Genomic DNA, 25,646 nt, shown 5'->3' with positions numbered 1-25,646 from the left:
CGGCCGCGCGGTCACGTGGTGGGACGTGGGTCGACCCGGCCGCGGCGGTCACGTGGTGGGACGTGGGTCGACCCGGCCGCGGCGGTCACGTGGTGGGACGGCGCGGGCGGGGGATTGAGGCGGCGATAGCGCCGTTGTTCGTCCTCGTGCGGCGAGAGGCACTCAGCGTGACATAGCGTGCATTCTTCTCCCGGAGTCCTTGAGCAGTGAGTGATAACACTGATACACTGTCTGGAGGTGAAGGGAAGGAAGGGGAGGGCGTTTCCGTGGTAATCATGGGAGGAGAGTGCCCAGACAGATTGTTGCGGGAAAACTACCGGAGCGAATATCTTTGAATGGTGAAGCCTCGAACCGCGCGTGTTTTGAAGGAGGGCTGTGCGGCCGTTGTTACACCCGTCATACAACATCCTCCGGCCACGGCGATTATAAGCGACTTAACCGTCTGAAAGCGAAGGGCAGGACCTGGAGTTTCAAGTACGTTCCATGATGTCCTCGGCCATAATTCATCCCGTTGCTCTGGCAGATCTCGTGACAAGAAGCGCGCAGGTAGCCGGGGCAGAATCAGGACTGAAGAGGACGATTAGCAGGTTGGCGGTAACGCTCACTTGCTAGTTGGTTAAGCGCGTTAGGTTAACGCGCTTTAAGTAAGGTTAACGCGTTTTAGCACGTGTTGTGCGTTTTTGGTTCGGTCGTTCGGCTTTGGCACGCAGCTTTGGTTTTCGTTTTGTGACATTGTGCCGGGCTCCGTCTGTCTGCACCAAATCAGGTCTTTTCAAAAGTCTGCGAAGCGTAGCAGAAAGCGCGTGGCAACGACACGCCCTGTTCTGCGGAACAGTGGGCGCCGGGATTTCCTCCAGCCCACACCGGGCGTGCCGTGTGCGTTCCCTCACGTGCCCACGGTGCTCCGAGAATGTCTACTGTGCTGCTCCAAAGGGCGCTGTCCAAAAGTAAAGGCGGGGGGACGCGGCGTCCACAAGTGTCATGACCATCCGCTTTCGGAGAATGCTGAACGTTAACCTTACGGTGACGCATGGAAAGAATCGACTTCAAAATTGGTTTTGGCACTCCCACGCCTTAGATGTGTGTTCACCTGTGGCCGAGAGATCGCTCGTGTGGGCCAACATTAATGGAAAATACGGCAGGCGTATGGGAACGCTGACGGAAGACGACGGTAGCGAGGCGCTTTGGGCACGGTGACAGGTGGTTATTCTACATGGGGACGTAACGCGGCCCAAGCCGCTGAAGTGCCCCCAAAAGCATCATGTTTCTTTCGTATTTCTTTATTTTATTTACAAGATCATCGTATTTCTATCGTGGTCCCTGGGGGGGGGGGGGGGGGGGGCGGGCGTATATGGAACTTGGGCTTCAGTACAGGTATGACATACTCCAGGGCGTGCTGAAACGTCCGGCGTGGTCCAATCAACAGGCGCGATGCGCGTTCCGTGTCAGAGCTATGATTGGTAGGAAGACTGCGTTGGGAAGGCCCAGCCCGAGATGTCGCCAGTGTCGTCCCAGGTTTATCGGGTTCCTGTGAACTGTCTTAACGGGCACTTCAGATGGATAACGAGGTGAGCCTTGGATTCGACTGTCCGTGGACAAGAGAACAGCAATTCAACTAGAATACCAAGAGCCTTTTGCCGAGTTCTAGAAGTGAGAATGAAAAATGTAAGCATTTTCTGAGAGCAAAAACCTCTCTGAGCAATCTCGAACGTCATAAGACGCCTCAGCGCTGAGTCATGATGACAAAGGCCACTGCATAACTATCACAAGCCGTGCACGTCAGAGTCGCGACGTTCCTTTACCGAATTAGCCCGTGACGCGAAGACCCTGCCGTTCAAGGCGTTGCAATTACGAACAGCTGTTGGTGGTGGCATCGAGAAAGTAGCAGTGGAATGTTTTCCTTCATGTGTAAGCTTCGTTGCACACCTTTAGCATGACCTCAGCCGGCGGCGTTGATGTTTGTCCGTGCACGTGGGTGCGACAACATGCGTCTGCTGCTTCTGGAGATCCTGCCGCGCGCCAGCGCAACCATAGCTGGGCGCCCTTCGAAGCGTTTGTTCCTCTCGAATGACCTTGTTCAGCTTTGGCACGCTTTTTGGTACGTTTACGTTTTCTTTTGGTACGCTTCGGTACGTTTGGTACATTTTTATCTGGTCGTCCAGCATTTGTGCGTTTTCTGGTGCGTTCACGTTTACGTCTTACGCTTGGTTGCGTTTCAGCACGTTTGGTGCGTTTTGGTTCGGTCGTTCGGCTTTGGTACGCAGCTTTGGTTTTGGTTTATTACATGTGCCGGGTTCCGTCTGTCTGCACGAAAAATCAGGTCTTTTCAAAAAGTCTGCAAACGTAGAGGAAAGCGCGTGGCAGCGACACGCCTGTTCTGCGGAACAGTGGGCGCCGGGCTTTCCTCCAGCCCACACCGGGGCGTTGCCGTGTGCGTTCGCTCACGCGCCCACGGTGCTCCGAGAATGTGTACTGTGCTGGCGGTGGTTGAGTGAAATGTGCGCGATAAAGGTGAACGACAGAGAGTAGAAAGTGATAGCAACGCTGGATAAATCTGGGCCGAAACTTCAATGTATACTTGATGGGCGGCGTTAGCCTACTGGCGTTTTTTCGGATGATCATTTTGTTAACAAAATGATCATCCGAAAAGAACGCCATACTACATATAGCTAGATAGCTATATATATATATATATATATATATATATAGAGCTAACAAAGTTAAGACAACTTGGGTTTTGTAGAGCAAAATTTATGTTTACAGAATAAGATACGATGATTTGTGTAACAAATCATTATGACAGCTTGCCAGTTAGCCTTGTCATTTGACATTTTGTTTACATTTCGCTTTTGCTAGTTGACGTTTCTTGGATAGTATTCTGGAAAGAGGTAATCGACAAAAGTGGTACTGATTTGCATAAGCTCTAAATAATTAATTCGTCAGAATGTATGCTTATAAAACTAAAGCATATTGATCTTTGTAAGAGGGGAATTTTAAATGGTGGCACCTATGTCGGCTGCCATTTTAAATTTTGCTGACATTTGCGCCACAGCTGCTTCCTGGGCGCATCTCCGGTATGGGGAGCCAAGCATCAGCTGACTCGGAATTGTTTTCATCCAGGGTGCCGGCTGCACCCCGAAGCCTTGAGAAAACCAGAACCAGCACGTTCTAAAAAAAGGTAATCAGATTAAAGTGAAACTGCAGGAAAAAAGGTGTCACTCGCTATTCTGAAGCTCTTAAGCCATGCTTATACGTTAGCTTACCGTCCATTTCTGCTGATACATTTTGAAACCAGTAAAACTGTTAGTAATGACGTCAGTTTTTTTCTGGCCATTTATGAACTCTTGTACTGTCCTGTGTAAACTATTACCTTCATTAAGTGGTTCTGAGCAGAAAAGTGTGGCGAAACGGCTCTTGAGTGTAATGAAAGCTCGCATCCATACTGCACGCACCTTCGTGGCTTCATTACCCGTGCGGCGTTTTGCTGGAGTGACGGCCAGGCCAGCTCTGTCATCCCACAGCTGTAGTTCGGGTCCCACCCGGGCTGTGCTCCTGACCTGTGACGACCAGGCCAGCTCTGCCATCCCACATCTGTAGCTCGGTCCCATGCGGGCTGTGCTCCTGACCAGTGACGGCCAGGCCGGCTCCAGCATCCCACAGCTGTAGTTCGGTCACACCCGGGCTGTGCTCCTGACCAGTGACGGCCAGGCCGGCTCTGCCATCCCACAACTGTAGTTCGGTCCCACCCGGGCTGTGCTCCTGACCAGTGACGGCCAGGTCAGTTCTGCCATCCCACACCTGTAGTTCGGTCCCACGTGGGCTGCGCCCCTGACCAGTATCGGCCCGGCCGGTTCCACCATCCCACGTATCACGTGGTGGCGCCAACGACCGGGCTTTCAGATACCTTGAGCCCGGATCAGCGGCTCCTCGCCACGTTCGGCACTAAAAAAAACACGCTATCAGAACCGCGGCGACGCCGGCTGTCGTCACTCGGCTGGAGTATCGGGACGTCGGCTAGGGTCACACGGCTGGAGTACCGGTGTGTCGGCTGGGGTCACACGGCTGGAGTGCCGGGACGTCGGCTGGGATCACTCGGCTGGAGTGCTGAGACGTCGAATGGAGTCACACGGCTGGAGTACCAGGGCGTTCCGCTGTGTATTCTTATTCATCGCAATCAATTCGTGTTGTGTAAATATGTTTAGTTTGTTGCGTTTGTCGTTTTGCTCGGGCACTTGATTTTTGAAAACAGCGAATCCTTGGGCGTGTTGCCACTATTGGGACAATGCCTGGTACTGGCTGTCGTCGGTGCGGCTGTACCCCATCTCCAGGTGGGATTTATGCCTCTGGATCCCATTCTGAATCGTGGGACTGTAGCGATCCCTGGATCTTGTTGTGTGACCTGAGACTGTAGCTGTCCCTAGGTCCCGTGCCCTGAGACTGTAGCTGTCCCTGGAACCCGTTCTGTGCCCTGAGACTGAAGCTGTTGCTGGATCCCGTACTGCGTCCTGAGACCGTAGCTGTTGCTGGATTCCATCCTTTGGCCTGAGACTGTAGCTGTCGCTGGATTCCGTTCTGTGCCCCGAGACTGTAGCTGTCGCGGGATCCCGTTCTGTACCCTGAGACTATAGCTGTCGCCGGATCCCGTTCTGTACCCTGAGACTATAGCTGTCGCCGGATCCCATTCTGTACCCTGAGACTGTAGCTGTTGCTGGATGCCACGCTGGGCGGGCGGCGCAGGCGTTAGCCGTTGCGGTGCGTGCTCTGTTGGACCGGTGGGTGGTGGTGGGCGGCTGCGGCGGCCGGTTTCCAAATGACTCATTCTGTGCTGGCGACTGCTCAGCCACCCTGTGCCGGCAACTGTCCGGCCACCCTGTGCCAGCGGCTGTCCGGCCACCCTGTGCCGGTGGCTGTGCGGCCACCGTGTGCCGGCGACTGTCCGGGGGGGGGGGGGGGGACGGTGTGCTGGAGAGCGGCGACACCCTCCGCATCTGCAGTGTCGTCTGATCGAGAAAAGCGTCATGTAATGCCAGCGCTATCATCCCGAAAGAACAAACGAGTGCGTGCCGTGAGATTCGAGGCCGTTGGGTTCATGGCGATGGGGTTCATGAACCGGATCGTTCGGACGGGAGAAGCGGCGTTACGAGTCGCGTCATCAGAAGTTCGGTGCCTTGATTAGACAGGTGACGCCGGCATGCCAGACATACCACACAGTGGCCAAGCGACGCGATGGCCTCTCCGCTCTTTCACTATGAACCGCGATGGCACCTGACCTGTGGCGCTGAGGTGGAGAAGGTTAATTTGACGCTCGTGTTTGCCTGCTGTCAGGCGTACACGCCCGCCCAGCGTCATGGCTGTGTCGCTCTCTCTCTGAAGCACACAGGACGTGGTTCGTGCGTTATCACTGCACTCCGTCGCCTTTCCTCGTTTTGTCTCCTAAACGTGGCTAGCGGCCTCGGACCGCGAACTATGTATGCTTCGAACTCGTGTGCTATGCGTACTAGTGTGCGAGAATTGTGCCTGGAACCCCAATGCTGGATTCCAATTCTCTGATGTGGGATCGCCCCGCACACAGCTGTAAGCCTATCGCGCCTCTCCACTGCTGCCTCGCGCACTGCCTGTCTGCTGCGGGCGGGCTGCCTGAGTGCATGGCCATGACCTTGACCGTGACCGTGACCGTGACCTGGTTCCCACGGGGTGACGCACGGCGTGACCGAGCGAGCGCCGGCCAGCGTCAGCTGATTTCCCCTCACCCGGGGCGCGCCTCGGGGAATAGACTGCAACGGGGCTGCGCTGGGTGTTCGATGTCATCAACAGCTGGTTTGATTTTTAGAGGTGCTGGCAAAGCGTGGGCTCCGTGCGAACTAGTGGGCGGTGTCAGTTGGGATTACACAGATGTTGGCTCCAGGGGAGAGGCCAAAGGCGTGCTGTGAGCGCTATTGGCCGCCGTGTGTGAGCCACTGTGGTAGGAGGAGGGTGGACCCCATACGCATCGTCTTGGTGTACGCTTTCGTCGTGCGCCACACCGTGCCACACCGCCGTGCGTCGTGCGCACAAGCACATTGCAGGGGAAGTTTGGCAGTCATGCAGCCGGAAGTGACACGGATGCGAGAAATTCCAGCCGCTTCGGCGGCTTCGCTGCGCCGTCATCTCAGGACATATGGGATGCACAGTTCGTCTTGCTCAGCCACCACCGCTGGCTTAATTCTTCCTCGTTGAGTGTCCCGTTTCTAGTCTGTGATGTGCGGCATGGCATGCGAGTGCGTGCCGTCACGTGCCGGCATGAGTGGCACAGAGTGCAGACCATGCCGGGGGGCGGGGGGGGGGAGGGCTGTGTGGAGTGCGGTAGACGACGACTGGGTGGGGGGGGGGGGCAGGGGGGACCTGGTGTGTCGCCCCTCCCAGACGAGTGCGCGGACCGCCAACCGGCTGGCGCTGCGGGCGCCCCTCCTCTCTCTCTCTCTCGCTCTCCCTCTAGCTCAAGAGGAGCTCGCGCTCGAACGCAGGCCGGGGCCGACTCTCGTGAAGGGCCGCCGGTGAAAGTGGCCCCGGGGGCGGCGGTGGGCGCCGCCGGCCCGTGTCCGCCCCTCACACGCCCCGCGTGGCCTCGCTGTGGCCCAGCGGCCGAGGGCGGCACGCAGGGCGGCTAGGTCGCGTGGCTGCAGCAGGTCGGCAGCTGTGCTGCAGCAGCTCCATGCGTTGTACAGTCATCGTTAGATGTGCCGAAATGACAGCCAGTCGGGGATAACGTGCGTTTAAATAAGCGAAATTCTTGCGTCTCCCCTGTGCTAAGTGGGCGCCTGGGCGGATGAATCACGGGGCAGTGGCACCTCCCTCCCGCGCTTTTCAGAAGTGTTTAAGTGTGGTCTTGTGGTAATGCACGGAAAGAGTATACTTCTAAGTCAGGTTTGCCACGCCCCTCGTGTAAGCACTAAGGCTTGGGTTGTCTGCTCACAGCGAGCACTAAGCTACCCGCGCTCACTGTGAGCTATTGGCTGCTTTTGTTAAACCTGAGTCCTGGGCTGCCTGTGCGCGCCCGGAGTCCACGTATTTCTATGATGATTTTGCGTTTTCATTGATGTTCTGCCAGGAAGCCGGTCAGCTGATCACGCAGCAGTAATGAGACCGCGACTGTCATTGATATCGTCCACGTGACGATGAAGCCTGGAATTGCACGCCGACTGTTTAGCTCAAGTTGGGCTGTGCTGCGGACTGAGAGCGCGAGGGAATGACAAAAAGGTTGGGGAAGGGCGTTGGCCATGTTTCTGGCACAAACTTGTATCATTGATCATGGCGACTTCCTCGAGTCTTTAGTGTTGCCTCCAGAATGCGTTGGTGTGTGGGCTGCGAGAAAAGTTGACTGTGGATGTTGCACTGGAATAAGTCATTACTACACACAATTTTCATTTCAGTTCATTCCATTGCCCATGCCTGGTATGTGGCTGTGTCCCCTGTTATGAGCGGGGCCAGGGCTAATTGTTGCCGCGTCGCACGGCGCCCTCCCAGCAGCAGCATAAGTTAATTTTTGTTTCGCCTGTCCGCGCTGCGTGAGGGAATGTGCGCCCTGACCGGAAACGTGGTGGAGCAGGAGAGTTGGAGCTTCCGGTGTGGTCTGCGGCTGAACGTGTCGGATGTGCTCCCGGGTGATACAGGCGGGTGGAGCGCTCCAGAAATTCCCTTAGTGAACTCAGAGACCAGAATAGCATTCCGGTCGGAAAGGCTGCGGGATACGCCGCTCCGCACGCTTGACAGGCGCTGGTCGTCTGCTGAACGGTTCATGACGATGATTAAGCTATTGAAAAGTGATAAATCCTGCACATGCGATTCCAGTTTATTGCTCATGTTGGCTCTCATCCATGCATGCTTGATGTAGTCTGCGCAGCTTATAAGGTAAGAAGGATGGTCATCCTTTGCTTCATAATTATTTCTAGTTGCTTCCTTGCCTTACCTGCTCCGTTTTCAAAATGCTTGCTGCTTCCGAAGGATGGACGGCCCGTTCGTTACCTCTGGATCCGTATCTTCGTTGTACTTCAGGGTTTGGTTTGAGCGATGTGGACATTTGAATTGCAGCAGTGTTGCAGTCGGCCAGGCAGGACACAGTCCCGGCAGATGTCCGGGAGTGTGTCCCCCCGCATGATGTGTCCGAGTCCCGTATTGTTGCTCAATTTTATCTCATCACCGATCCTGATGCAAGGCTGATGAAAAACCCGCCCGAGGTTATATAGGTTATACACTTTATAACCATTGGAAGAGGTTATAAAGTGTCCTTCACACTCACACCGTTGCAGACGTCGAGATGACTTCACCGTCTTGTGTATCTCTTTGCGGGTGGAATACGGCGCCTTGGTCGAGCTGAGGCCTGCGAGGGCGCTGCCACGGAAGAGGATACAGGGGCCCATCCGGTCTGATGCAGTCGCCCACCCAGTCTGGTGTTGTCGCCCGCCCAGTCTGATGTTGTCGCCCGCCCAGTCTGATGCTATTGCCCACCCAGTCTGGAGCTGTCGCCCACCCAGTCTGGCACTGTTACCCGCACAGCCTGGCACTTTCGCCCATCCAGTCTGGCACAGTCACCCACCCCGTCTGGCACTGTCGCCCATCCAGTCCGGCACTGTCACCCACCCAGTCTGGAGCTGTCGCCCGCCCGGTTTGGAGCTGTCGCCCACCCAGTCTGGCACTGTCGCCCACCCAGTCTGGAGCTGTCGCCCGGCCAGTCTATGCGGCGCCTCGGCCCACGCCTGCGTTACCGGCTTCCGTTGGGCCATTCATTGACGTCTGCGGTCAAGGCCGATGCATGGCCACCGCTCTGCGGCTGACGGCTGCACGGGCCCCGACCAGCGCCACCAGAGGAAGTCGCATGACGTGTGAGGGAGGGAGGGAGGGGGGGGGGGGCCTTGGTGAGCGGCGCATCGGGCGGTGGGGACATGCCGCCGATGGCAGTGTTTATGGACACTGTCGTGAACCGTCGGTGGACGGTTTTGTGACCGTGGGCTTTTGCGTGGGCTTGGTGAGTGATCGGCCAGTTGCTGAATGGACATGTTTACTTTGTGCATACACTATGCGGTCATAAGCTGTACTTAACGTCAGCTGAAGAGCCGCGCAGATGCCATGAGACATGTGACCGACGTTTTGGTGTGTGCAGAGGTGACTGCTGCGCGTGGTTGGACGTCAGCAGGGTGAGCGTTGGGTCGGGCGGGAGCAATGATGCTGGGGCGTTATTCAGCGTCGCTGGTCCTCGCTAACATTGCGAATCGCTTATTGGTGTTTGCGATTTCAGAATCGCTCGGTCGGTTGCGCGTGCGGTGCTCTCACGTTACGGCGTTGTTTGAAAGGTCCCATTGTTTGTCCGTTCGGTGTCGTGCTTCGTGAGAACACGCTGTGTGCGGTTGCGTTCAGCTGGGACGTTCGGCCAGCAGTTAAACAATGTCGTTTTTCATGTTTGCGTCCTTTTCGTGGTCCAGGGTCTGTTTGCGCCCCCGCCACGCGAAAGGAACGCCGCTGTTTTGGGAACAGACTAGTGCGGTGTGCTTGGTATGCAGGCTACATCAGTTAGCTGTACGCGTGCTGTTTCCGTAGCATTTCGTGTCAAAAAACCTTGCGAACATCCCTTGAGTACTATCGGGTTTAGTTTAAGTTGCGAAGGCCGCATCCGCCCGAAGGCCAGGCCGCATCCGCCCTTCACCGTTATCCACGGAGCTCCGCAATCCATCATTCACTAAGATGATAGTTCGCAGTTCTTCTCGCATGTCACTCCGGTCACAGCTGCCCTGATGCGCAACAGCTGAGCACCGCTCAACCTGTGTGGTGACGTCACACGTGCCTCCAGTTTTCCTCTGGTGGCGTGCCCGGTCGGTGGCGGCTCGTGTTGGGGCGCCAGGCGGTGCCGGACAGCGGCGCTGCCTGAGACCCTGGTGTCGGCTGCGGCGTGTCATGACCCGCTACCGGGCCCCGCCCCCCCCCCCCCCCCGTCCCCGCCCACGCCCACGCTCCCTGCGCTCTGACGTGTGATGACATCATCGGCGCGGGGGCGGGCCGGGGCTGGGCCCAGTGAGGCCGGCGGGCGTCACCGGATCGCCCGGTGGTTGCGGCACGTGGTGAGACGAGGTGGCCGGGAACACACGCTGACGGGTCACCAGGCTGGCATGTACGTGGCGACGAGTCATCAGACGGGAGATACGTGGGGACGAGTCATCAGACGGGAGACACGTGATAACGATTCATCAGACGGGAGACACGTGGGAACGAGTAATCAGACGGGAGACACGCGGGACATGCGGGGACGAGTTATCAGACGGGAGGCACGTGATGACGGGTCATCAGACGGGAGACACGTGGGGACGAGTCATCAGACGGGAGACACGTGGGGACGAGTCATCAGACGGGAGACACGTGATGACAAGTCATCATACGGGGAGGCACGTGGGAACGAGCCGTCAGACGGAAAGGCACGTGGTGACGAGTTTTCAGACGGGATAGGTATGCCGGGGTTGTTGTACGTGAATAATACGGCATGTCGTCTCCTTTGAAAAGGTACTGGCTCCAGCGCCTTGGCACATCATTCGTATCGCCACTGTCACTCATGCACTAGCTTTTCCTGAAGGTTATGTCCCCCTTAACGTTATGTCCCGGCTGGTTGGATAATGTGGATATGGCTGTTTAACGTTCCATCCGTTTTCAGCTCTTCGTAATGCATCTATTGCATTGGTCGCCAAACACGGTTACACAGCCCAAGCACACAACTCAAGCAGATATACGCGTATTCTCTCTCACACACACATGATTCCAGACCACAAAGACGCACACCACACACTCATACAAGTGCGCATTCGCGTCTTTTCTGCACGCATCATTCACGGTGAATACGTGTTAAGTGTGCTCGAGGTGGGAGGTCGCAGCGGCACTCGTTCCAAAACTTCTACTAAAAAAAAACCTGACCGGACACGGTTCGGTGTCCGTGAGAGGCGGACTCAGTCATCCCTGGTAGTTCGGCTCGGGCTCTGCTTACTTTAGCAGAAGCTATCGACAGCGTGTAAGCAACCGCTGCGTCGTCTGCTTGATCTGCTAAGGTCGCGGCGCCGGCGAAGTCCGGGCGCGCGCCTCTCCACTTCATGCTGGCTCGGAACTCCTCGTACGTCACTCTCGTCACTCACACACTCACACACTCACACACTCACACTCACTCACGTCACTCACACACTGTCACTCACTCACTCACGTCACTAACACACTCTTACACTCACACTCACGTCACTCACACACTCTCACTCACTCACTCACGTCACTAACGCACTCTCACACTCACTCACGTCACTCACACACTCGTCAAGACGCAGGTCTGGCTATTCTTTGCGTCAGGACTGAAGCAGGCAGAAGGTGCCTGCTGTACAATGCTGTTGCTGTACAATTCGCCGACCACATAATTGCGTGACATGCATGTAGATGCTTCTGAGCCTGCAGGGAGCAAACGTCCAGATCCGAGCAAATAAGAGCACGAGAAGAGTTAAAAAACACCCCGAAAGCTCACTTCAGGACCTGAAAAGCCAACTGTCGTCTTGGACATGTATTTTCTTTGCAGCGACACACATGATATCATTTCCAATATTGGACTGTTTATTTTGTGAATAGAAAACAATGGCATCACATTTGTGTCAACGGAAGTCGCTTCGAGGACCACGAGAGCTGCGAGAGCAGGACAGTTACGACAGGCTACGTCGATGTAAGCTACCGTCCCTGTTCGATGCAGTCAAACAGTTTGGAATGACAACGATCGACAGCAAATCCAGTTTAGCAACGGTATGCCGCTTATAAGTGATTTATGATAGTTGTGATGCGTCCGCTGGTGTGCACATTTGCTACCATTGACGACATATATCCGTTACGACGAACTCTCGTGGCTGCAGCTGATGTTTGCTTCTGTTTTGGACTTCCCTGCGCTGCGATACCTCACAAAAGAAATGCAACTTTTAATTACGAGGTCTGCACATAAACTCACGGCACTTATCAAGGCATTAAGACATCTAGGTTTGTCATCGCAGCAGACGAAGGGATGCTCCCGTCTCCGGGCTGACTTTATCCGGGTGGTATGGGGAGAGAAAGCTGACTTCGAACTGGTCTCGCGTACCGGCATTATGTGAAGTTCTCTTTCCACTTTTATGGGAATGCCAACGCCGTGGTAGATGGTATATGGATCTCTCGAGTAGGAAAGTTGTTCTAACTGTGTTGAAGGCAGTTCATGCCGGTTTCGTCCTGTAAGGACTGGTCAGCGCCCGGTCGCGGCCAGGAAATAATCGGATACCACGAGTCGCTCTGAGGAAGTACGCTTCTTCTCAACGTCGACGTTTGCGCGAACCGATACGCTGGTTGTGGGAATCAGACTCGCTCAGACGTGAATAAACGCTGCTTGTTTCTCGATAGTCATCGGTTCCAAGTGTCGCAACTGAACACTGCCTCATGGCGTATCAAGCGGAGGACTGACGCATGTGAGACAGCGTCCACGTACTCCAAACGTGGCAAATGAGCCTCATGAGCCGGGAGATGGGGGCGTGGCGGGCCGTCTTCCACATCATCATCGCACCGCATCGCTTGACGTCGCGTCTCTCTAACACACGGAGATGCGTGTTTGATTTCATCGATATATGTTGTGACAGCGCGGGCCGGGACCAGCCCGCCATACGCCATCGGAATTCCTAATAGCCAAGTGGTGGGGACCGGGACAGGTGTCTTGCCCTCGCCCTTGACGCTTGCCTCCGGTCTGCAGACGGCGGCGGGTGCCGGGACGTGGTGACGTCACGCCGGCCACGTGACCCCTGACCCCCGGTGGCCCGGCTTGATACTCCCGCGCAGGTGAGGACTTAGCCTTGGCTTAATTTTACTTAATTAACTTAAAAAATGACCGTGAGGCGATAAACACCACATGAGGTGCTCCTTACCTTCGTCTGCTGACAAGGTCCAATCACGGAAAGTGCGGTGGGACGCGCTTAGATTATGCGTGCAGTCGAGAACATCAGTGGAAGCGAACCGATGGAATTCGAATAGAACACCACCATTGTCGTCCCAAGACGACATATTGGCGCACACACCATTGCGTGCGTTGTCCTCCACGAGCAAGGGTCCGGGTAGACAGGAGTTTTCCGGACGAAGACCGCTTTCCTCCATTGGTAGCTGGTCCGCTTCACGAGGGCTTTCCTTATCGCTCGGATACACTGTGACTAGCCCCGGCGATAGGGCCAAGATAGCTCTCTGGGCTTTCGTCATGGCGGCTCCAAGAAATGTCGGCGGAAGCATTTGCGGGCGTGGTAACCTGTCAACACATGAAGTTCACAGCCGTCACGCCACGTTAGAAGTATACAATCAGGTGACGTCAGCGGACATATCGAGGCGTTCCACGCCGGCGTATAGCCTGAAGGCCTGAATCTCAGGCGTGTCCGTCGCAGGTCACATCTGACGCCCGTCATGCTTTTGACGAGTGCCTTTGGCGATCTCGCCAGTCGAGGCGTGCGATCTTCTCGCCAGGCCCACGGCACGCTACCCAAACAACTTCGGGTATTGTGATAAGCTGCCGTCATTCCGGCACCGGCATAGGTCCGGTTTCAGCTCCCAAGCCCGGTACTCCTCACTTTTGTATGGCGCTGTCGGAGACCTCGGTCAGCTAGTCCGTCGTATGACACCGTCACAGACACCGGTCAGCTAGCTTGTCGTATGACACCGTCACATACACCGGTCAGCTAGTCTGCCGTATGACACCGTCACAGACCCCGGTCAGCTAGTCTGTCGTATGACACCGTCACAGACACCGGTCAGCTAGTCTGTCGCATGATACCGTGACAGACCCCGGTCAGCTAGCCTGTCTTATGACACCGTCACAGACCCCGATCAGCTAGCTTGTCGTATGACACCGTCACAGAGCCCGATCAGCTAGCTTGTCGTATGACACCGTCACAGAGCCCGATCAGCTAGCTTGTCGTATGACACCGTCACAGAGCCCGATCAGCTAGCCTGTCGTATGGCACCGGCACAGACCCCGGTCAGCTAGCCTGTCGCATGACACCGCTGCAGACCCCCGTGAGTCCGACACTCCTCCCCCTCCCCTCTGCCGGCGTCACCGCCGCTGTGGGGGTGACTGTGGCCAGACCGGTGTTGGTTTGATGTCAGCGTCTGCCGTTAGCTTCACGCCGTCCCGGAGGGTGTGTGTGTGTGTGTATGTGTGTTTGACCTTGACCTGCAGACGACGCAGCCGGAAGGCGCGAACGGGACGGCGCGATTAACGCTGATACGGAGCTGGCGCTGCGGTGGTCGCTGGCGGGACCGGACCGGAAGTTTGGTGGGGCGTTGGAAGGGGCGTTGGTGGGACCTGGCTCGCATTGAGCGGTCATTGGAGCTGATTGGGCGCCGAGCAAACGCGGTCATTGGCGGAGTGGAGTTAAGACTGTAAATGTTTATTCGGTGATGTTTGCCTGGTATGTAACGTTGAAAACAGCAAAAGGGTGGGCTTGTGTGTATGTATAACGGTTTTTCTCTGAAGCTGGTATATTTTTAGAGCCGAATGGGTGCAGGGTGACGTGATGTCTTATGCAAGGAGACTTGATGCAGTGTCCCTTGCAGACTTGATACAGTGTCCCTTGCGTCTTGTGATTGACCGCAAGTTTGTCTGTTGATGGCTTGTTTCCTCTGTCGGGCGGGGCGGCAAGGAGCTGTGTATGATCCCCTTATTTTCCTGAAGCCCGTCCTCATATGCCTTACTGACGCTGACGGCTCCGTCAGTGCACCCCAAGTTGTGAAATCGTGTTGTCTGGTTTTGAATATTGCGTCGATGGTTAGGATTCGCCTTAAATCGCTGGGTCCGTGGTCAATTTACCATTTCCGCTGGAAAATAGCCCATGGCTTCATCATGCGCTGCTTTCAGTGCGCACAAATATCCGGTACACTTTTAACGACATGAGATACGTTGATCACAGTGATCGTTAAAGTTTGCTTATTTTTATGCTTCTTATCCATCGTTTGCGCGGGGACTTAGTATAGAGGGGGCAGGAGGGCTAGCTGGCAGCTGTAATTTCCTTGCAGATAAAAACCCAGATTGCGGGACCTTTCCTGTCATATTTTGTGCTATTTCCTGATGAAGGAAGCCTTTGTATGAGTTATGTTCCCTGGTGCCGGGATAGTATCGGATTTAGTATCCGAAGTGACCCCTGCAGTAGCGCAAACGCTGGATCCATTATACTCCGCGGTATTACGTTCACGCTCATAGGTCATAACTGTTCGTAGCAACTTGTCCGCGCGAAAAATTCCTGATAAGCTGCCCACGTATTTACTTTTTAGACATTTCCACACTTGTCTTACTTGTCATACTTGTCGGTATGTAACCGCTGTGACTTGTCGGTATGTAACCGCTGTGACTTGTCGGTATGTAACCGTTGTGACTTGTCGGTATGTAACCGCTGTGGCTTGACGGTATGTAACCGCTGTGACTTGTCGGTATGTAACCGCTGTGACCTGTCGGTGTGTAACCTCTGTGACTTGTCGGTATGTAACCGCAGTGACTTGACGGTATGCAACCGCTATGACTTGTCGGTATGTGACCGCTGTGACTTGTCGGTATGTAACCTCTGTGACTTGTCGGTATGTAACCGTTGTGACTTGTCGGTATGTAACCGCTGTGACTTGTCGGTATGTAACCGCTGTGACTTGACGGTATGTGACAGATGTGACTGGGTATATGACAAATTTGACGTCATGTGACAGATGTGACTTGACGGCATGTGACTTGTGTAAGCATGGCGGTATGTGACAGATGTAATTCTGGTACCTTACCCCCCCCCCCCCCTCAGTCTTAATTACAGTAATGGCCCTAGCGCTTGAAAAGCCGATAAAGCCTTCCATTCTAAGTTATTAGCTCTGTCAGAAAGCTGACATAAGCGACCTGGCCTTATCTGCTGCTACCCTCGCTACGTGCCGTCGGTCAAGGCACTGCTGCCGTCGATCAGCACACTGCTACCATCGGCCAGGACACTGCTACCGTCGGTCAGGACAATGGTGCCGTCGTCCAGGATGCTGCTGCCGTCGATCAGCACACTGCTGCCGTCGGTCAGGACACTGCTGCCGTCGGTCAGGACACTGCTGCCGTCGATCAGCACACTGGTACCGTCGGTCAGGACACTGCCACCGTCAGTCAGAACACTGCTACCATCAGTTGTTTAGTGTGTGGGCCGGGTGGCCCGGAGTTTGCACCTCCACCGGCGGGCTGGTGCGGACTCGTGAGGCCACGGTCTTGCACGCCCCGCGCGGACGCGGCGGCGGGGGCGGCGGTAGCACGCGGTGGGCGGCAGACAATGCTTCCCGGCGCGCCGGCTCGTGACCGGCCGCTGCCCGTGCTGCGGGACCCATGACGTCATCACACGGTGCAGTGGGACCTGTGACGTCATCGCACGGTGCAGCGGGGCCTATGACGTCATCACACGGTGCAGTGGGACCTGTGACGTCATCGCACGGTGCAGCGGGGCCTATGACGTCGTCGCACGGTGCAATGGGACCTGTGACGTCATCACACGGTGCATCGGGACCTGTGACGTCATCACACGGTGTATTGGGACCTGTGACGTCATCGCGCGGTGCTGCGGAACCCGTGACGTCAACACACACTGCGGCGGAACCGGCATGGTTACCACGTGGTACAGAATAGGGCCATTACGTTATCACGTGACACAGTAACACTCATGGTGTCCCATGCAGCGAAAGGAATATTCGACAGCACGTGATGTGACAAGGATGTCGGCGCGCCCTTAAGCCCAAATAACAACAAAAACGCGGTGTGACAAGTCGTGACGCCCAGCCTAGTGGGCGCGGGAACATCATACCGGCGGGAGAGGGGTGAACTGTTTTGAGGTCAATATGCCAGTGGGTCGCCTGAGTTCTTGCGCCGAGCTTTCATGTAAGTTGCGTTCTTGTGACAGTGGCAGGTAAATACCGCAAGGCCGTGTCCGCGTTGAAATCATATGAGACGAAACCGCTTACCGGGATGCCGGTATTGACGTGGCTAAGCTGCGCGTCTGGGAAACCAGAGGTCCGGGGTTCGATTCCACGTGGTGTCGGCCCCTTTCTGTCGGAGTGAGAAGCAGGCGTCGCGGTATAGCCTCAACAGCTGAGTACGTCGTTAAGTCCTGATGACAAGCGAAACTGCTTATCGCCTGTTTGAGCTATCTGCGATCACTTAAGATACATCCGTTGGTATCTCACCCTGACCGCCACGGTCGCGTTGAACTGGTTCCGGTTTGTTGGCACGTTGGAGTTGGCACGTCTTGGCACGGGTTGGCACGTTCGTTGGCACGTCTCTGGTTCGTTGAAGTGGTGCCTTGCTTTTGACGCGGCCCAATCGGACCCCTGTCCGTTGCCTGCGAACGTCCAGTGTCATCGCCGCTCATAAACGCGGGTGGGACTGATACATGCCGGGCGTATCACCGGCGACACCATTTTTAATTGATAGATGATGGATATTGTGACGGTGTCATATGGTGACGGTGTCATACGACAGTGAAGTGACGGTGTCATATGGTGACGGTGTCGTACGACAGTAAAGTGACGGTGTCATACGACAGGCCGGTTGACCAGGCCTGTGCGATTCCTGTGAAAACTTTCGAGAAGGCTTTGTTTCTATCTGCTTTCCCGCGCCACCTGTTGTCGACGCTCCCCACCTGCGCTCGCATCAGCAGGCTTAGCAATCGTGCCGTCCTTTGAAGAAAGGCCTGCGGCGCCGCATGCAGGCGTTAGCGTTGATTGTGTCGTAGAGTGCGATGGGTCGCTGCCGAACGTTGGAAACGGACCGAAATCCGCGGAGATCTTGGGTGTATTCACAGCGACCTAGGTGGCTAAGATTTATACCGTCGACGTCATTCATGGCGTCATACCCCGTGGGTTCTGCGCATTTTGGTGTTCGCGGCGACCCGGACGGCAGATTCTAAGTGACGTCACGTAGAATATTTGCCCGACGCGTGGAATCAAGATTGCTTCCGTGAAGTTACACCTACAAGCACAACTGATTCAATTAAAAAAACAGCCCACTTGCGCGCGCACGGGGCCTATCTCGGCTGATAGGAATATGTTTTATTAGTTCCAAACAGCAGAATCTGCAGTTTCCAGTGTTAGGAGCACGCAGAGCATGTGCGAACGTAAATGCTGGTATCTCGCATGTCCAGTCACTGTCACGAAAGTTACGAAGATGTAAACAGAAAACGTGTCGCGCTGCGAACACGACCGGCAAAGATTCTACGTGTCGTCACGAATAATGCGACATTCTTGCACGCTGCGAATACGCCCTTTGTCGCCACATACAGTCTCAGCTTTTCCCGATCCCATGGCTCTACACTGTTGTCGCAGGTCCCCCGACAGGACCTGTGTGACGCATTTATCCGTGTGTTGCAGTCCGGACTGGTGACGTCACCATGCTTCGAGCGCACGTGCTTAGCGCGTCCAACCTCCCCAACGCCGAGAGCGTGGGGAAGAGTGACCCCTATGTCACGACAGTGTTCCAAGGTGAGTGGCGGCAGTGGCGCCGGTGTCGATCATGCGCTGGTTGTGTCAGGTGTTAAGGTAGTTTTGGTGTCAGGGTAGTTTTGGTGTCAGGTGTCAGGGTAGTTTCATTGCCAGGTTTCAGGTAATTTCGGTGTCGGGTATCAGGGTAGTTTCAGTGTCAGGTTTCAGGGTAGTTTCAGTGTCAGGTTTCAGGGTGGGTTTTGTGTCAGGTGTCGGGGTAGTTTCGGTGTCAGGTGTCGAGTTAGTTCCGGTGTCAGATATCAGGGTAGTTTCGGTGTCAAGTGCCAGGATATTTTTTGGTTCAGGTGCCAGGGTAGTTTCGGCGTCAGGATAGTTTTGGTGTCGCGTGTCAGGGTAGTTTCGACGCCGGCAGAACGGCTGGAGTGTGTGAGGGAGGGACAGCAAGATTGGCCGCCGTAATATTGCCAGTGTTCGTGTGAAGTTGGTGTAAAATAACCTCTTTCCCGCGTGATTTACGTTCATGTTCACGTTAGAAAATGCTGTGAGCGTCTTCAAACAGGCAAACTCCAACTCCCTCTTAACAGTCTCGTAAGGTCCTGCTTTTCGGCAGATCCGGATTTGAAACGAATGCATTTGTGCCGTCAGGCATCAAGACCTTTGCTTTTCGCCGCTTTCACTCCAGTGGAATCCAAGTGAAGAGATATCCTTCTTCCAACCCCTGTTGCGCGAATGAAAGTCGCTCGCGCTAGGATTAGATTAATCTGGGTCCGTGAGCTTATTGTGTATAACTGTAGGTTACTGCGTGAGTCATCTCGTGATGACCTGGACTCTTTTCCTGCCTGGTCAGCTAGGTCGGTTCAGGCCGTGACAGATTACGGCGTTGGTTTGCTGATGTTGCCCGATTCGGGACACGTACAGATTGGAGACACCCTGACTGCGAAACACGGCGTGTCCCGATGTAATGGCTTTGTACGGCTGCTATTGTCGGAGCCCCCGGTCTCAAACCGCTCCCGGCCCTGCCCCCCGCCGGTCCTTGACGGCCCCTGACCCTGCCCCCCTCCCGGTCCTCGACCGCTCCAGGCCCTACCCCCCGGTCCTTGACGGCCCCTTGCCCTCCCCCGGTCACTGACTGCCCCTAACCCTCCCTGCGGGTCGCTGACCGCCCCTGGCCTTGCCCCCCGCGGTCCTTAACCGCCCCTGGCCATGCCCCGGTCATTGACCGCCCCTGGCCCTCCCCCGGTCACTGACCGCCCCTGGCCCTGCCCCCATCCCCCGCCCGCCGCGCAGGACGGCTGCCACGGTCTGGCCAGCTGACGACGTGGCCGGAATGCGACGGCAACACAATAGCCCGGCGCTCTCGCTGGGGCGAGCTGTGTTTTGATTCTGGGGCCATGGCTGTGCTGGCGGGGGGGGGGGGGGGGGGGGTGGGGGCTTTGCACTGCACTGGCGGGCGCTAGTCTGCCGAGCTGTATGTGAATGCAGGGGTGGAGCATGGGGCGAAGCAACGGGCCGCAGTTGCCCTTTCGCGAAGCATCTACGCTAGCAGCGTGAGGGATTCATTTGCTGCAGTGGTCGAGAGTTTAGGGTTTATGGCTAAACCCTCCAGAGATGTCAAGGGCTTAGCTTGTTCGAGCATTCTTCGTGCAGCATTGGTCGAGGCATGCCACCGACATGGCAGACAGATTGAAAGTTTCAGCGCAACCGAGATCAATCGTCGTCGATGGCATTGACTGTAACCATGCTACCAACACGAACAACACTTCAACAGAGTGTCACGCTTAGGTGGCGTCGTTCCTAGTGTTTTGTTGTTGTTAATACGTCACCGGCGCCGGGCCAAATGGAGCACGGAGTGGGGCTCGAGAAGAGTGGTGTCATAGTCGCCAGAGGCGAGGACCGATCTTCGCACGAGGAAGGCATGCCAACGCACCATGAGCTCGTTTTTCGAGTAAAGATCGCTGCCGATAGCTCTTTTTCGATCAGGGATCATTACTGATGCTCTCTTTCGATGCATATCACTGCTGATAGATCTTTTTCGGCCATTGATCATAGCTGATTGCTCTTTTCGGTCAAAGATTATTACTTACAGCTGTTTTTGACCATATATCTTTACTGATAGTTTTTTGTTCGGGAATCATTACTGAGAGCTCTTTTCGATCAGAGATAATTACTGGTGGCTCTTGTGTTGTTCAGAGATCATGATTGAAAGCTCTTTCGATCAGATATCATTACTGATCGCTCTTTTTCGATCAGAGATTCTGATGTCTCCTTTCAGAGATAATCGCTGGAAGCTCTTTTTGCTCAAAGATCACTGTTAATAGCTGTGGAGCCCTCCGACCTACCTTGGACGCAGTTTGTAGGCCTTGATGAAGTCGATGCAGGCTGAAGATCCCGACATCAGACAATATCCGAACTCAAACGTCTGTCCGTGTCGAATCCTCAGACCTGCATCGGAACTTCATGGGAGCGCCCGTACATGCACTGACGTGATGCATTTTGTGCATGGTGCATGGCGTTAAATGTACTTTGTACATGTGCGCAGTACATTGCGTAGTCATTTTGCAGCCCCCGAAATGACTGGTTTCCCAGAGCGCGTCACACGCTTGATCCCGTTCGACGTCGCGTTCCTCCCAGGACATATCCATGGACATGTCACTGACCTCCGACCCCCTTCCGCGCGTCAGGCGTCAAGCGGAAGACGACGGTGAAGAAGGGCGAGCTGAACCCGGAGTGGAACGAGAAGCTGGAATGGGAGCTCACCGGCAAGGCGCCGTCGGCTGAGGAGAAGCTGGAGATGCTGGTGAAGGACTACGACCATATCGGCCGCAACAGGTGCGACTGCTGCTGCCGCGGGGGTAGGGGTGGAAGGTCACGTCGGCCGTGACAGATGTTTCCAAGGTGGTAAGCGCGGGTTCGGGTTGCGTGACGTTTGTGCGTTGGTTATGTCGATGATATTGCCGTAGGTACGCGGTTACCAGAAATCATTCTGATCGAAAATTCAAGTCATTTTGATATAATACTAGTATAAATGTTTAAATATTAGTTGAAACAATACGTTCACCAGTATTCCCCAGCATAACGAGGGCTGACAATTGTTATTCGCCACGTACTTCTATTGTATATATAGTACATACTTCTGTAGTATATACTAACATCGGCGTTGAGCGCCCAGCTGACGACTCCCCTTGGCGAGTCGTCCACGACGATCGCGGCACACCGACCGGCAGCAGACGGCGTGGCCTGGCCGCAGATTTTCATTTTCATCATTTTCAACCCGACAGGCCCACAGGGCTGCGGTTGCCATGGCCTAGCAGCGTTTGCAAGTGCGAATTGTGAACAAAGTTATTGTGCTTGTCAATAGGCTATCTTCGCCTCTGGCTTTTCACCATTGCGTTATAGTATGTTACATTCCGTTTTAACTGCATTCAGTTTCATTACATTGACCACGGACAACCGCTTGTGTCAGTGTGCTCTGTCAGCATCAGTTTACTCCCACGGATACCTGACCGCTTACCATTTCTCTGACTATTACATGACCTCTCACAATTATCTAGCCTCTTACCATTACATGACATCCCACCATTCCTGGTCCTGTACGACGGCGTGAATCCTCAACACGACCTGTCGACCTCTGACCTGACCTGTCGACCTCTGACCTGACCTGTCGACCTCTGACCTGACCTGTCCACCTCTGGCCTGACATGGTGACCTCTGACCCGACCTGTCGAGTTCTGACCTGACCTCACGGTCTGTGACCTGACCTGTCTACTTTTGACCGGATCTGTCGACCTCTGGCGTGACCTACCGCTCGCCTGACCCGCCGCCGCGGCTCGGCCGGCAGACTGCTGGGCAAGACTACGATCCTGCTGCGCAACCTCATGAGCGGCCAAGGCCCGCAGGACCTGGAGCTGCAGCTGGTGGATCACGACCAGCGCCCCACTACGGGCATGCTGCGCGTGCGCATGGAGTACACGCCGCCCAAGGTGGCGGCGCCGGCGGCTGGCCCAGCCGCCGGCGCGGCCGGCAGCAAGTCGGGGACCAACGTGGCTGGTGGCACGAGAGGTGAGGGGTGGGAGGGGGAGGGGGTGAGTAAGGTGGGAGGGTGTGGGGTTGAGAGGTGAGGGTGGAGGGTGAGGTGGTGAGGTGGAAGGTACGGGATGGGAGGAATTCGCGGGGATGGTGCGGGAATGTGATGCGATACAATGTGAGGGGTTTGAGACAGACCGGGGAGGGATGGTCGAGATACTAGGAGATAAACTCGAGGTGAAAATGGAACGGGGACACGCAGAAGGTGCGAGCAACGCCAACAGCGCCAGCTGGGGGGTGGGTTCGGCCGCTGGAGGAATATGTAGAAAAGTCGTTTTATGAAACGCGGAGAAGGGGAAGGCAAGGAAGCGCTTGGACTCGTGGGGAAGATACGGAAGATGATGGGAGTTAGCGACGCGAAGCTACGTATGCTAAAATATATGTTTACAGCCAGCCTAGAGGCTGATGGAAAGAGCCAGTTCAGGACAGCAGCCAGGCGACGAACTATTGTCAAGGGACTACTGGCGGGAGCCATGCTAAAGACGAAACTAAAGCCACTCTGCACTCCAGGGGGAGGGCGCTCTGGCAAGCGATCACGCCTATGGCAGGGATGGCTATGTGACGAGAGGGAGGGCACCACGGCAAAAGATCACGCCTATGGCTGGGATGGCTATGTGACGAGAGGGAGGGCACCATGGCAAAAGATCACGCCTTATGGCTGGTGTGGCCGTGTGACAAGAGGAAGGGCGCCTTGACGAGTGAGAACGCGTATGGCTGGGATGGCTGTGTGACGAGGGGGAACGTGTGTGACGTCTGTGACGCGGCCCGTTTCTGGCCCGTCCGCCAGTCACCGGCGTTGCCTTGGGACCTGCGGGTGTCACAATAAACATGACGGTGAAACAGCCACCCCCGGAACCGGGCTGTGGATACTGCAAACACGGGCGCGGCCTTTGTGGCGGCGGCCACCACCGCCCCTGGAGTTCCGATGCCGCTCAAAGCTTTTTGCCGTGTGTCAACTCTATTCTTCGCCGTGTTTGCCGTGCGCCAACGTATTTGCTGTGTACTTGAACTCCGTAGATGTACTGTAGAAGGATTGCTGCTAGTAAATTCCGGTTTCCGGTCGTGACATTCGGCGTGGGAGAATCCAGTGCTAGAATCTTGAAAGGGTTGGAGTCTAGAATCGGGTGTTGAACATAACAGCTTCTTCGAGGGAGCCTACGGATGAGTATGCGTGCATACGTGCCAAAGCATGCGTGTCCGTATGCTTTGTCCTCCGTTAAAGCGTCTTGAAAATAGCAACGCGCCGCGATCAGGTTTACTTTTTGAGTCCCCAGTCCAGGCCGTAGAAGACCTGGCCGGTAATCACACTCATAAAGATGGGCTGTAGCATGTAAGTAATTCGCCACACAAGCCCCGTTTTTGTTGCCTACATGGAGTTTGTGTTGCCTTTATGGATGATTATGCGAAATTTGCAATCATTGACAAAACAAAACATGAAAATAAATGTCCCGAAACTACAAGCGCACAGAAAGCGATCACCGACTCTGTCTCCACTTGTTGGCGACTTTGGTAACTTGTGACTCGGCTCGGCAGCGGTGGGGAGTTACGAGGCGATCCAGACGACATCTAGCGGTGACATTGTCATGGGCCAAGGCGCCGAGTACAGCGCCGCGTTGGAACACCTCGGGGCGGGGCCCAGGTACCGGGACCTGCTTCCCAACAAGGAAACCAAGTTCCAGGTATGGTGCGCGCGCGAACGCGAACGCGAGCGCGCGCACGAACGCGAAGGCGAACGCGAACGCGTACGCTAGTGCGAAGGCTCGACTCAGCGTGGCGGCTGTTTGAAGCAGTTGGGCTGTAGTGAGCTAAGATATGCATGTCAGATTAGTGTCTTTCTGGGGCATGTATGACGTTTGAGATACAAGTATATAAAAGCTGGAGTCTCTGGCTGGAAGGCCGAAATATGCGTACCTGTACCGGAATTTAATGTAATCCATTGTGTACTAAAATGCGCATGTATACTGGGATATTGGGATATACATGTTATACTGGAATATAAACTTGCCAGTCGTGTCCGCCGCAAGGAAGCGTGTGAGCATGTAGCTTCACAAGTGAAACCAACATGAAACGTTTGGTGATGTGGTCATGTTTGTCTGATGTTCCTTGCAGCCATTAAAGATGTAGCCCGCTGCTCATGTTTGGTTTACGTGTTATGTGGTGCGAGAATCGCGTCCGTGGTGGCCATTTTGTGATCACGAATGGCCTTGTCCCGAGGACCGTGTGTGAAGCCGACTGTTCAGCCCCCCTCCCCCCTCCCCTCGACAGGTGCGTGTGAAGGTGGTGGAGGGGCGCGGTCTGATCGGCTCCGACCTGAACCCCACCTGCCGCGTATCGCTGGGAAACGACGGCAAATCGACGCGCGTCCAGAAGGCCACCTGCAACCCCTGGTACGACGAGATCTTCTTCTTCTACATGAAGAAGTTGCCGTCGGAGGTGTGGGACACGCCGGTGGAGTTCAGGGTGAGCGCTGGTGATGTGGGAGGTCAAGAGGAGCATGGTCGTACGGCGCGTGCTCGTGGGCCCGATGGCCCACGGGCACGCTTTAGCAGCGTCCTCTGTGGGGCGGGTGGGCACTGTTAAGACTCCGCATAGTGCTGTGCATTGTTTGGTCCGAGCCTTATGTTCTGAGTCCGCTGGTTATTGATGTGTTTTTAATAGCGGCTGCATTTTAATGATAAATGGCTCGTCATGTGTAAGTGCCACGTCGGGAGCGGATCGTTTGGAATGATGCCTGTGTTTACCTATGAGGATCAGTGTCGTGTTTCCTTGCGCGGCCCTGGTCTCAAGATGTAGCAGGTCACTGCCGGACTCCAGCCGGATGTTGGTATCGTGCTTGTCGGGCTGCTGTTGATTCTTCAGATTGCTGACCTTTAACGGCGTAATGATTGCTGGCCTTTAACGGCGTAATCTGCGCGGTCAGGACGGTTTCCGTGTGTGCAGGATCTGTTTGTTTAATGTCAGAGGTCACGCTTAGCTAGGTCAGATCACGCTAGACGTTGCTCGAGACCCAGCCGAGGCTGACGGGGTGAGCCGGAAAAATATGTTAAAATTGTGGGGTTTTTTAGCGTTGGTCATGAATTGTCTGT

At 55.3% G+C, this 25,646-nt stretch overlaps 1 protein-coding gene across 1 annotated transcript in view; it reads left to right on the top strand.

Moving 5' to 3' along the window:
• The first annotated feature begins 1,547 nt into the window (after positions 1-1,547).
• Positions 1,548-25,646, top strand: part of LOC119104739 (myoferlin) — a 60,362-nt gene continuing 36,263 nt past the window's right edge. The window contains exons 1-7 of the mRNA XM_037228457.1: positions 1,548-1,568; positions 12,752-12,837; positions 18,406-18,516; positions 21,159-21,306; positions 22,316-22,536; positions 24,094-24,239; positions 24,826-25,020. Coding sequence (XP_037084352.1) covers positions 18,426-18,516; positions 21,159-21,306; positions 22,316-22,536; positions 24,094-24,239; positions 24,826-25,020 — 801 coding nt within the window. The 5' untranslated portion in view covers positions 1,548-1,568; positions 12,752-12,837; positions 18,406-18,425. The remainder of the gene's footprint in view (positions 1,569-12,751; positions 12,838-18,405; positions 18,517-21,158; positions 21,307-22,315; positions 22,537-24,093; positions 24,240-24,825; positions 25,021-25,646) is intronic.

The sequence above is a fragment of the Pollicipes pollicipes genome, unplaced genomic scaffold (assembly GCF_011947565.3).
Source record: "Pollicipes pollicipes isolate AB1234 unplaced genomic scaffold, Ppol_2.1 Scaffold_6052;HRSCAF=7182_pilon_pilon_pilon, whole genome shotgun sequence".
NCBI classification, from domain to species: domain Eukaryota; kingdom Metazoa; phylum Arthropoda; class Thecostraca; order Pollicipedomorpha; family Pollicipedidae; genus Pollicipes; species Pollicipes pollicipes.
Note: the sequence above shows the minus strand (reverse complement) of the source record. Positions and strands in the feature narration are given on the sequence as shown.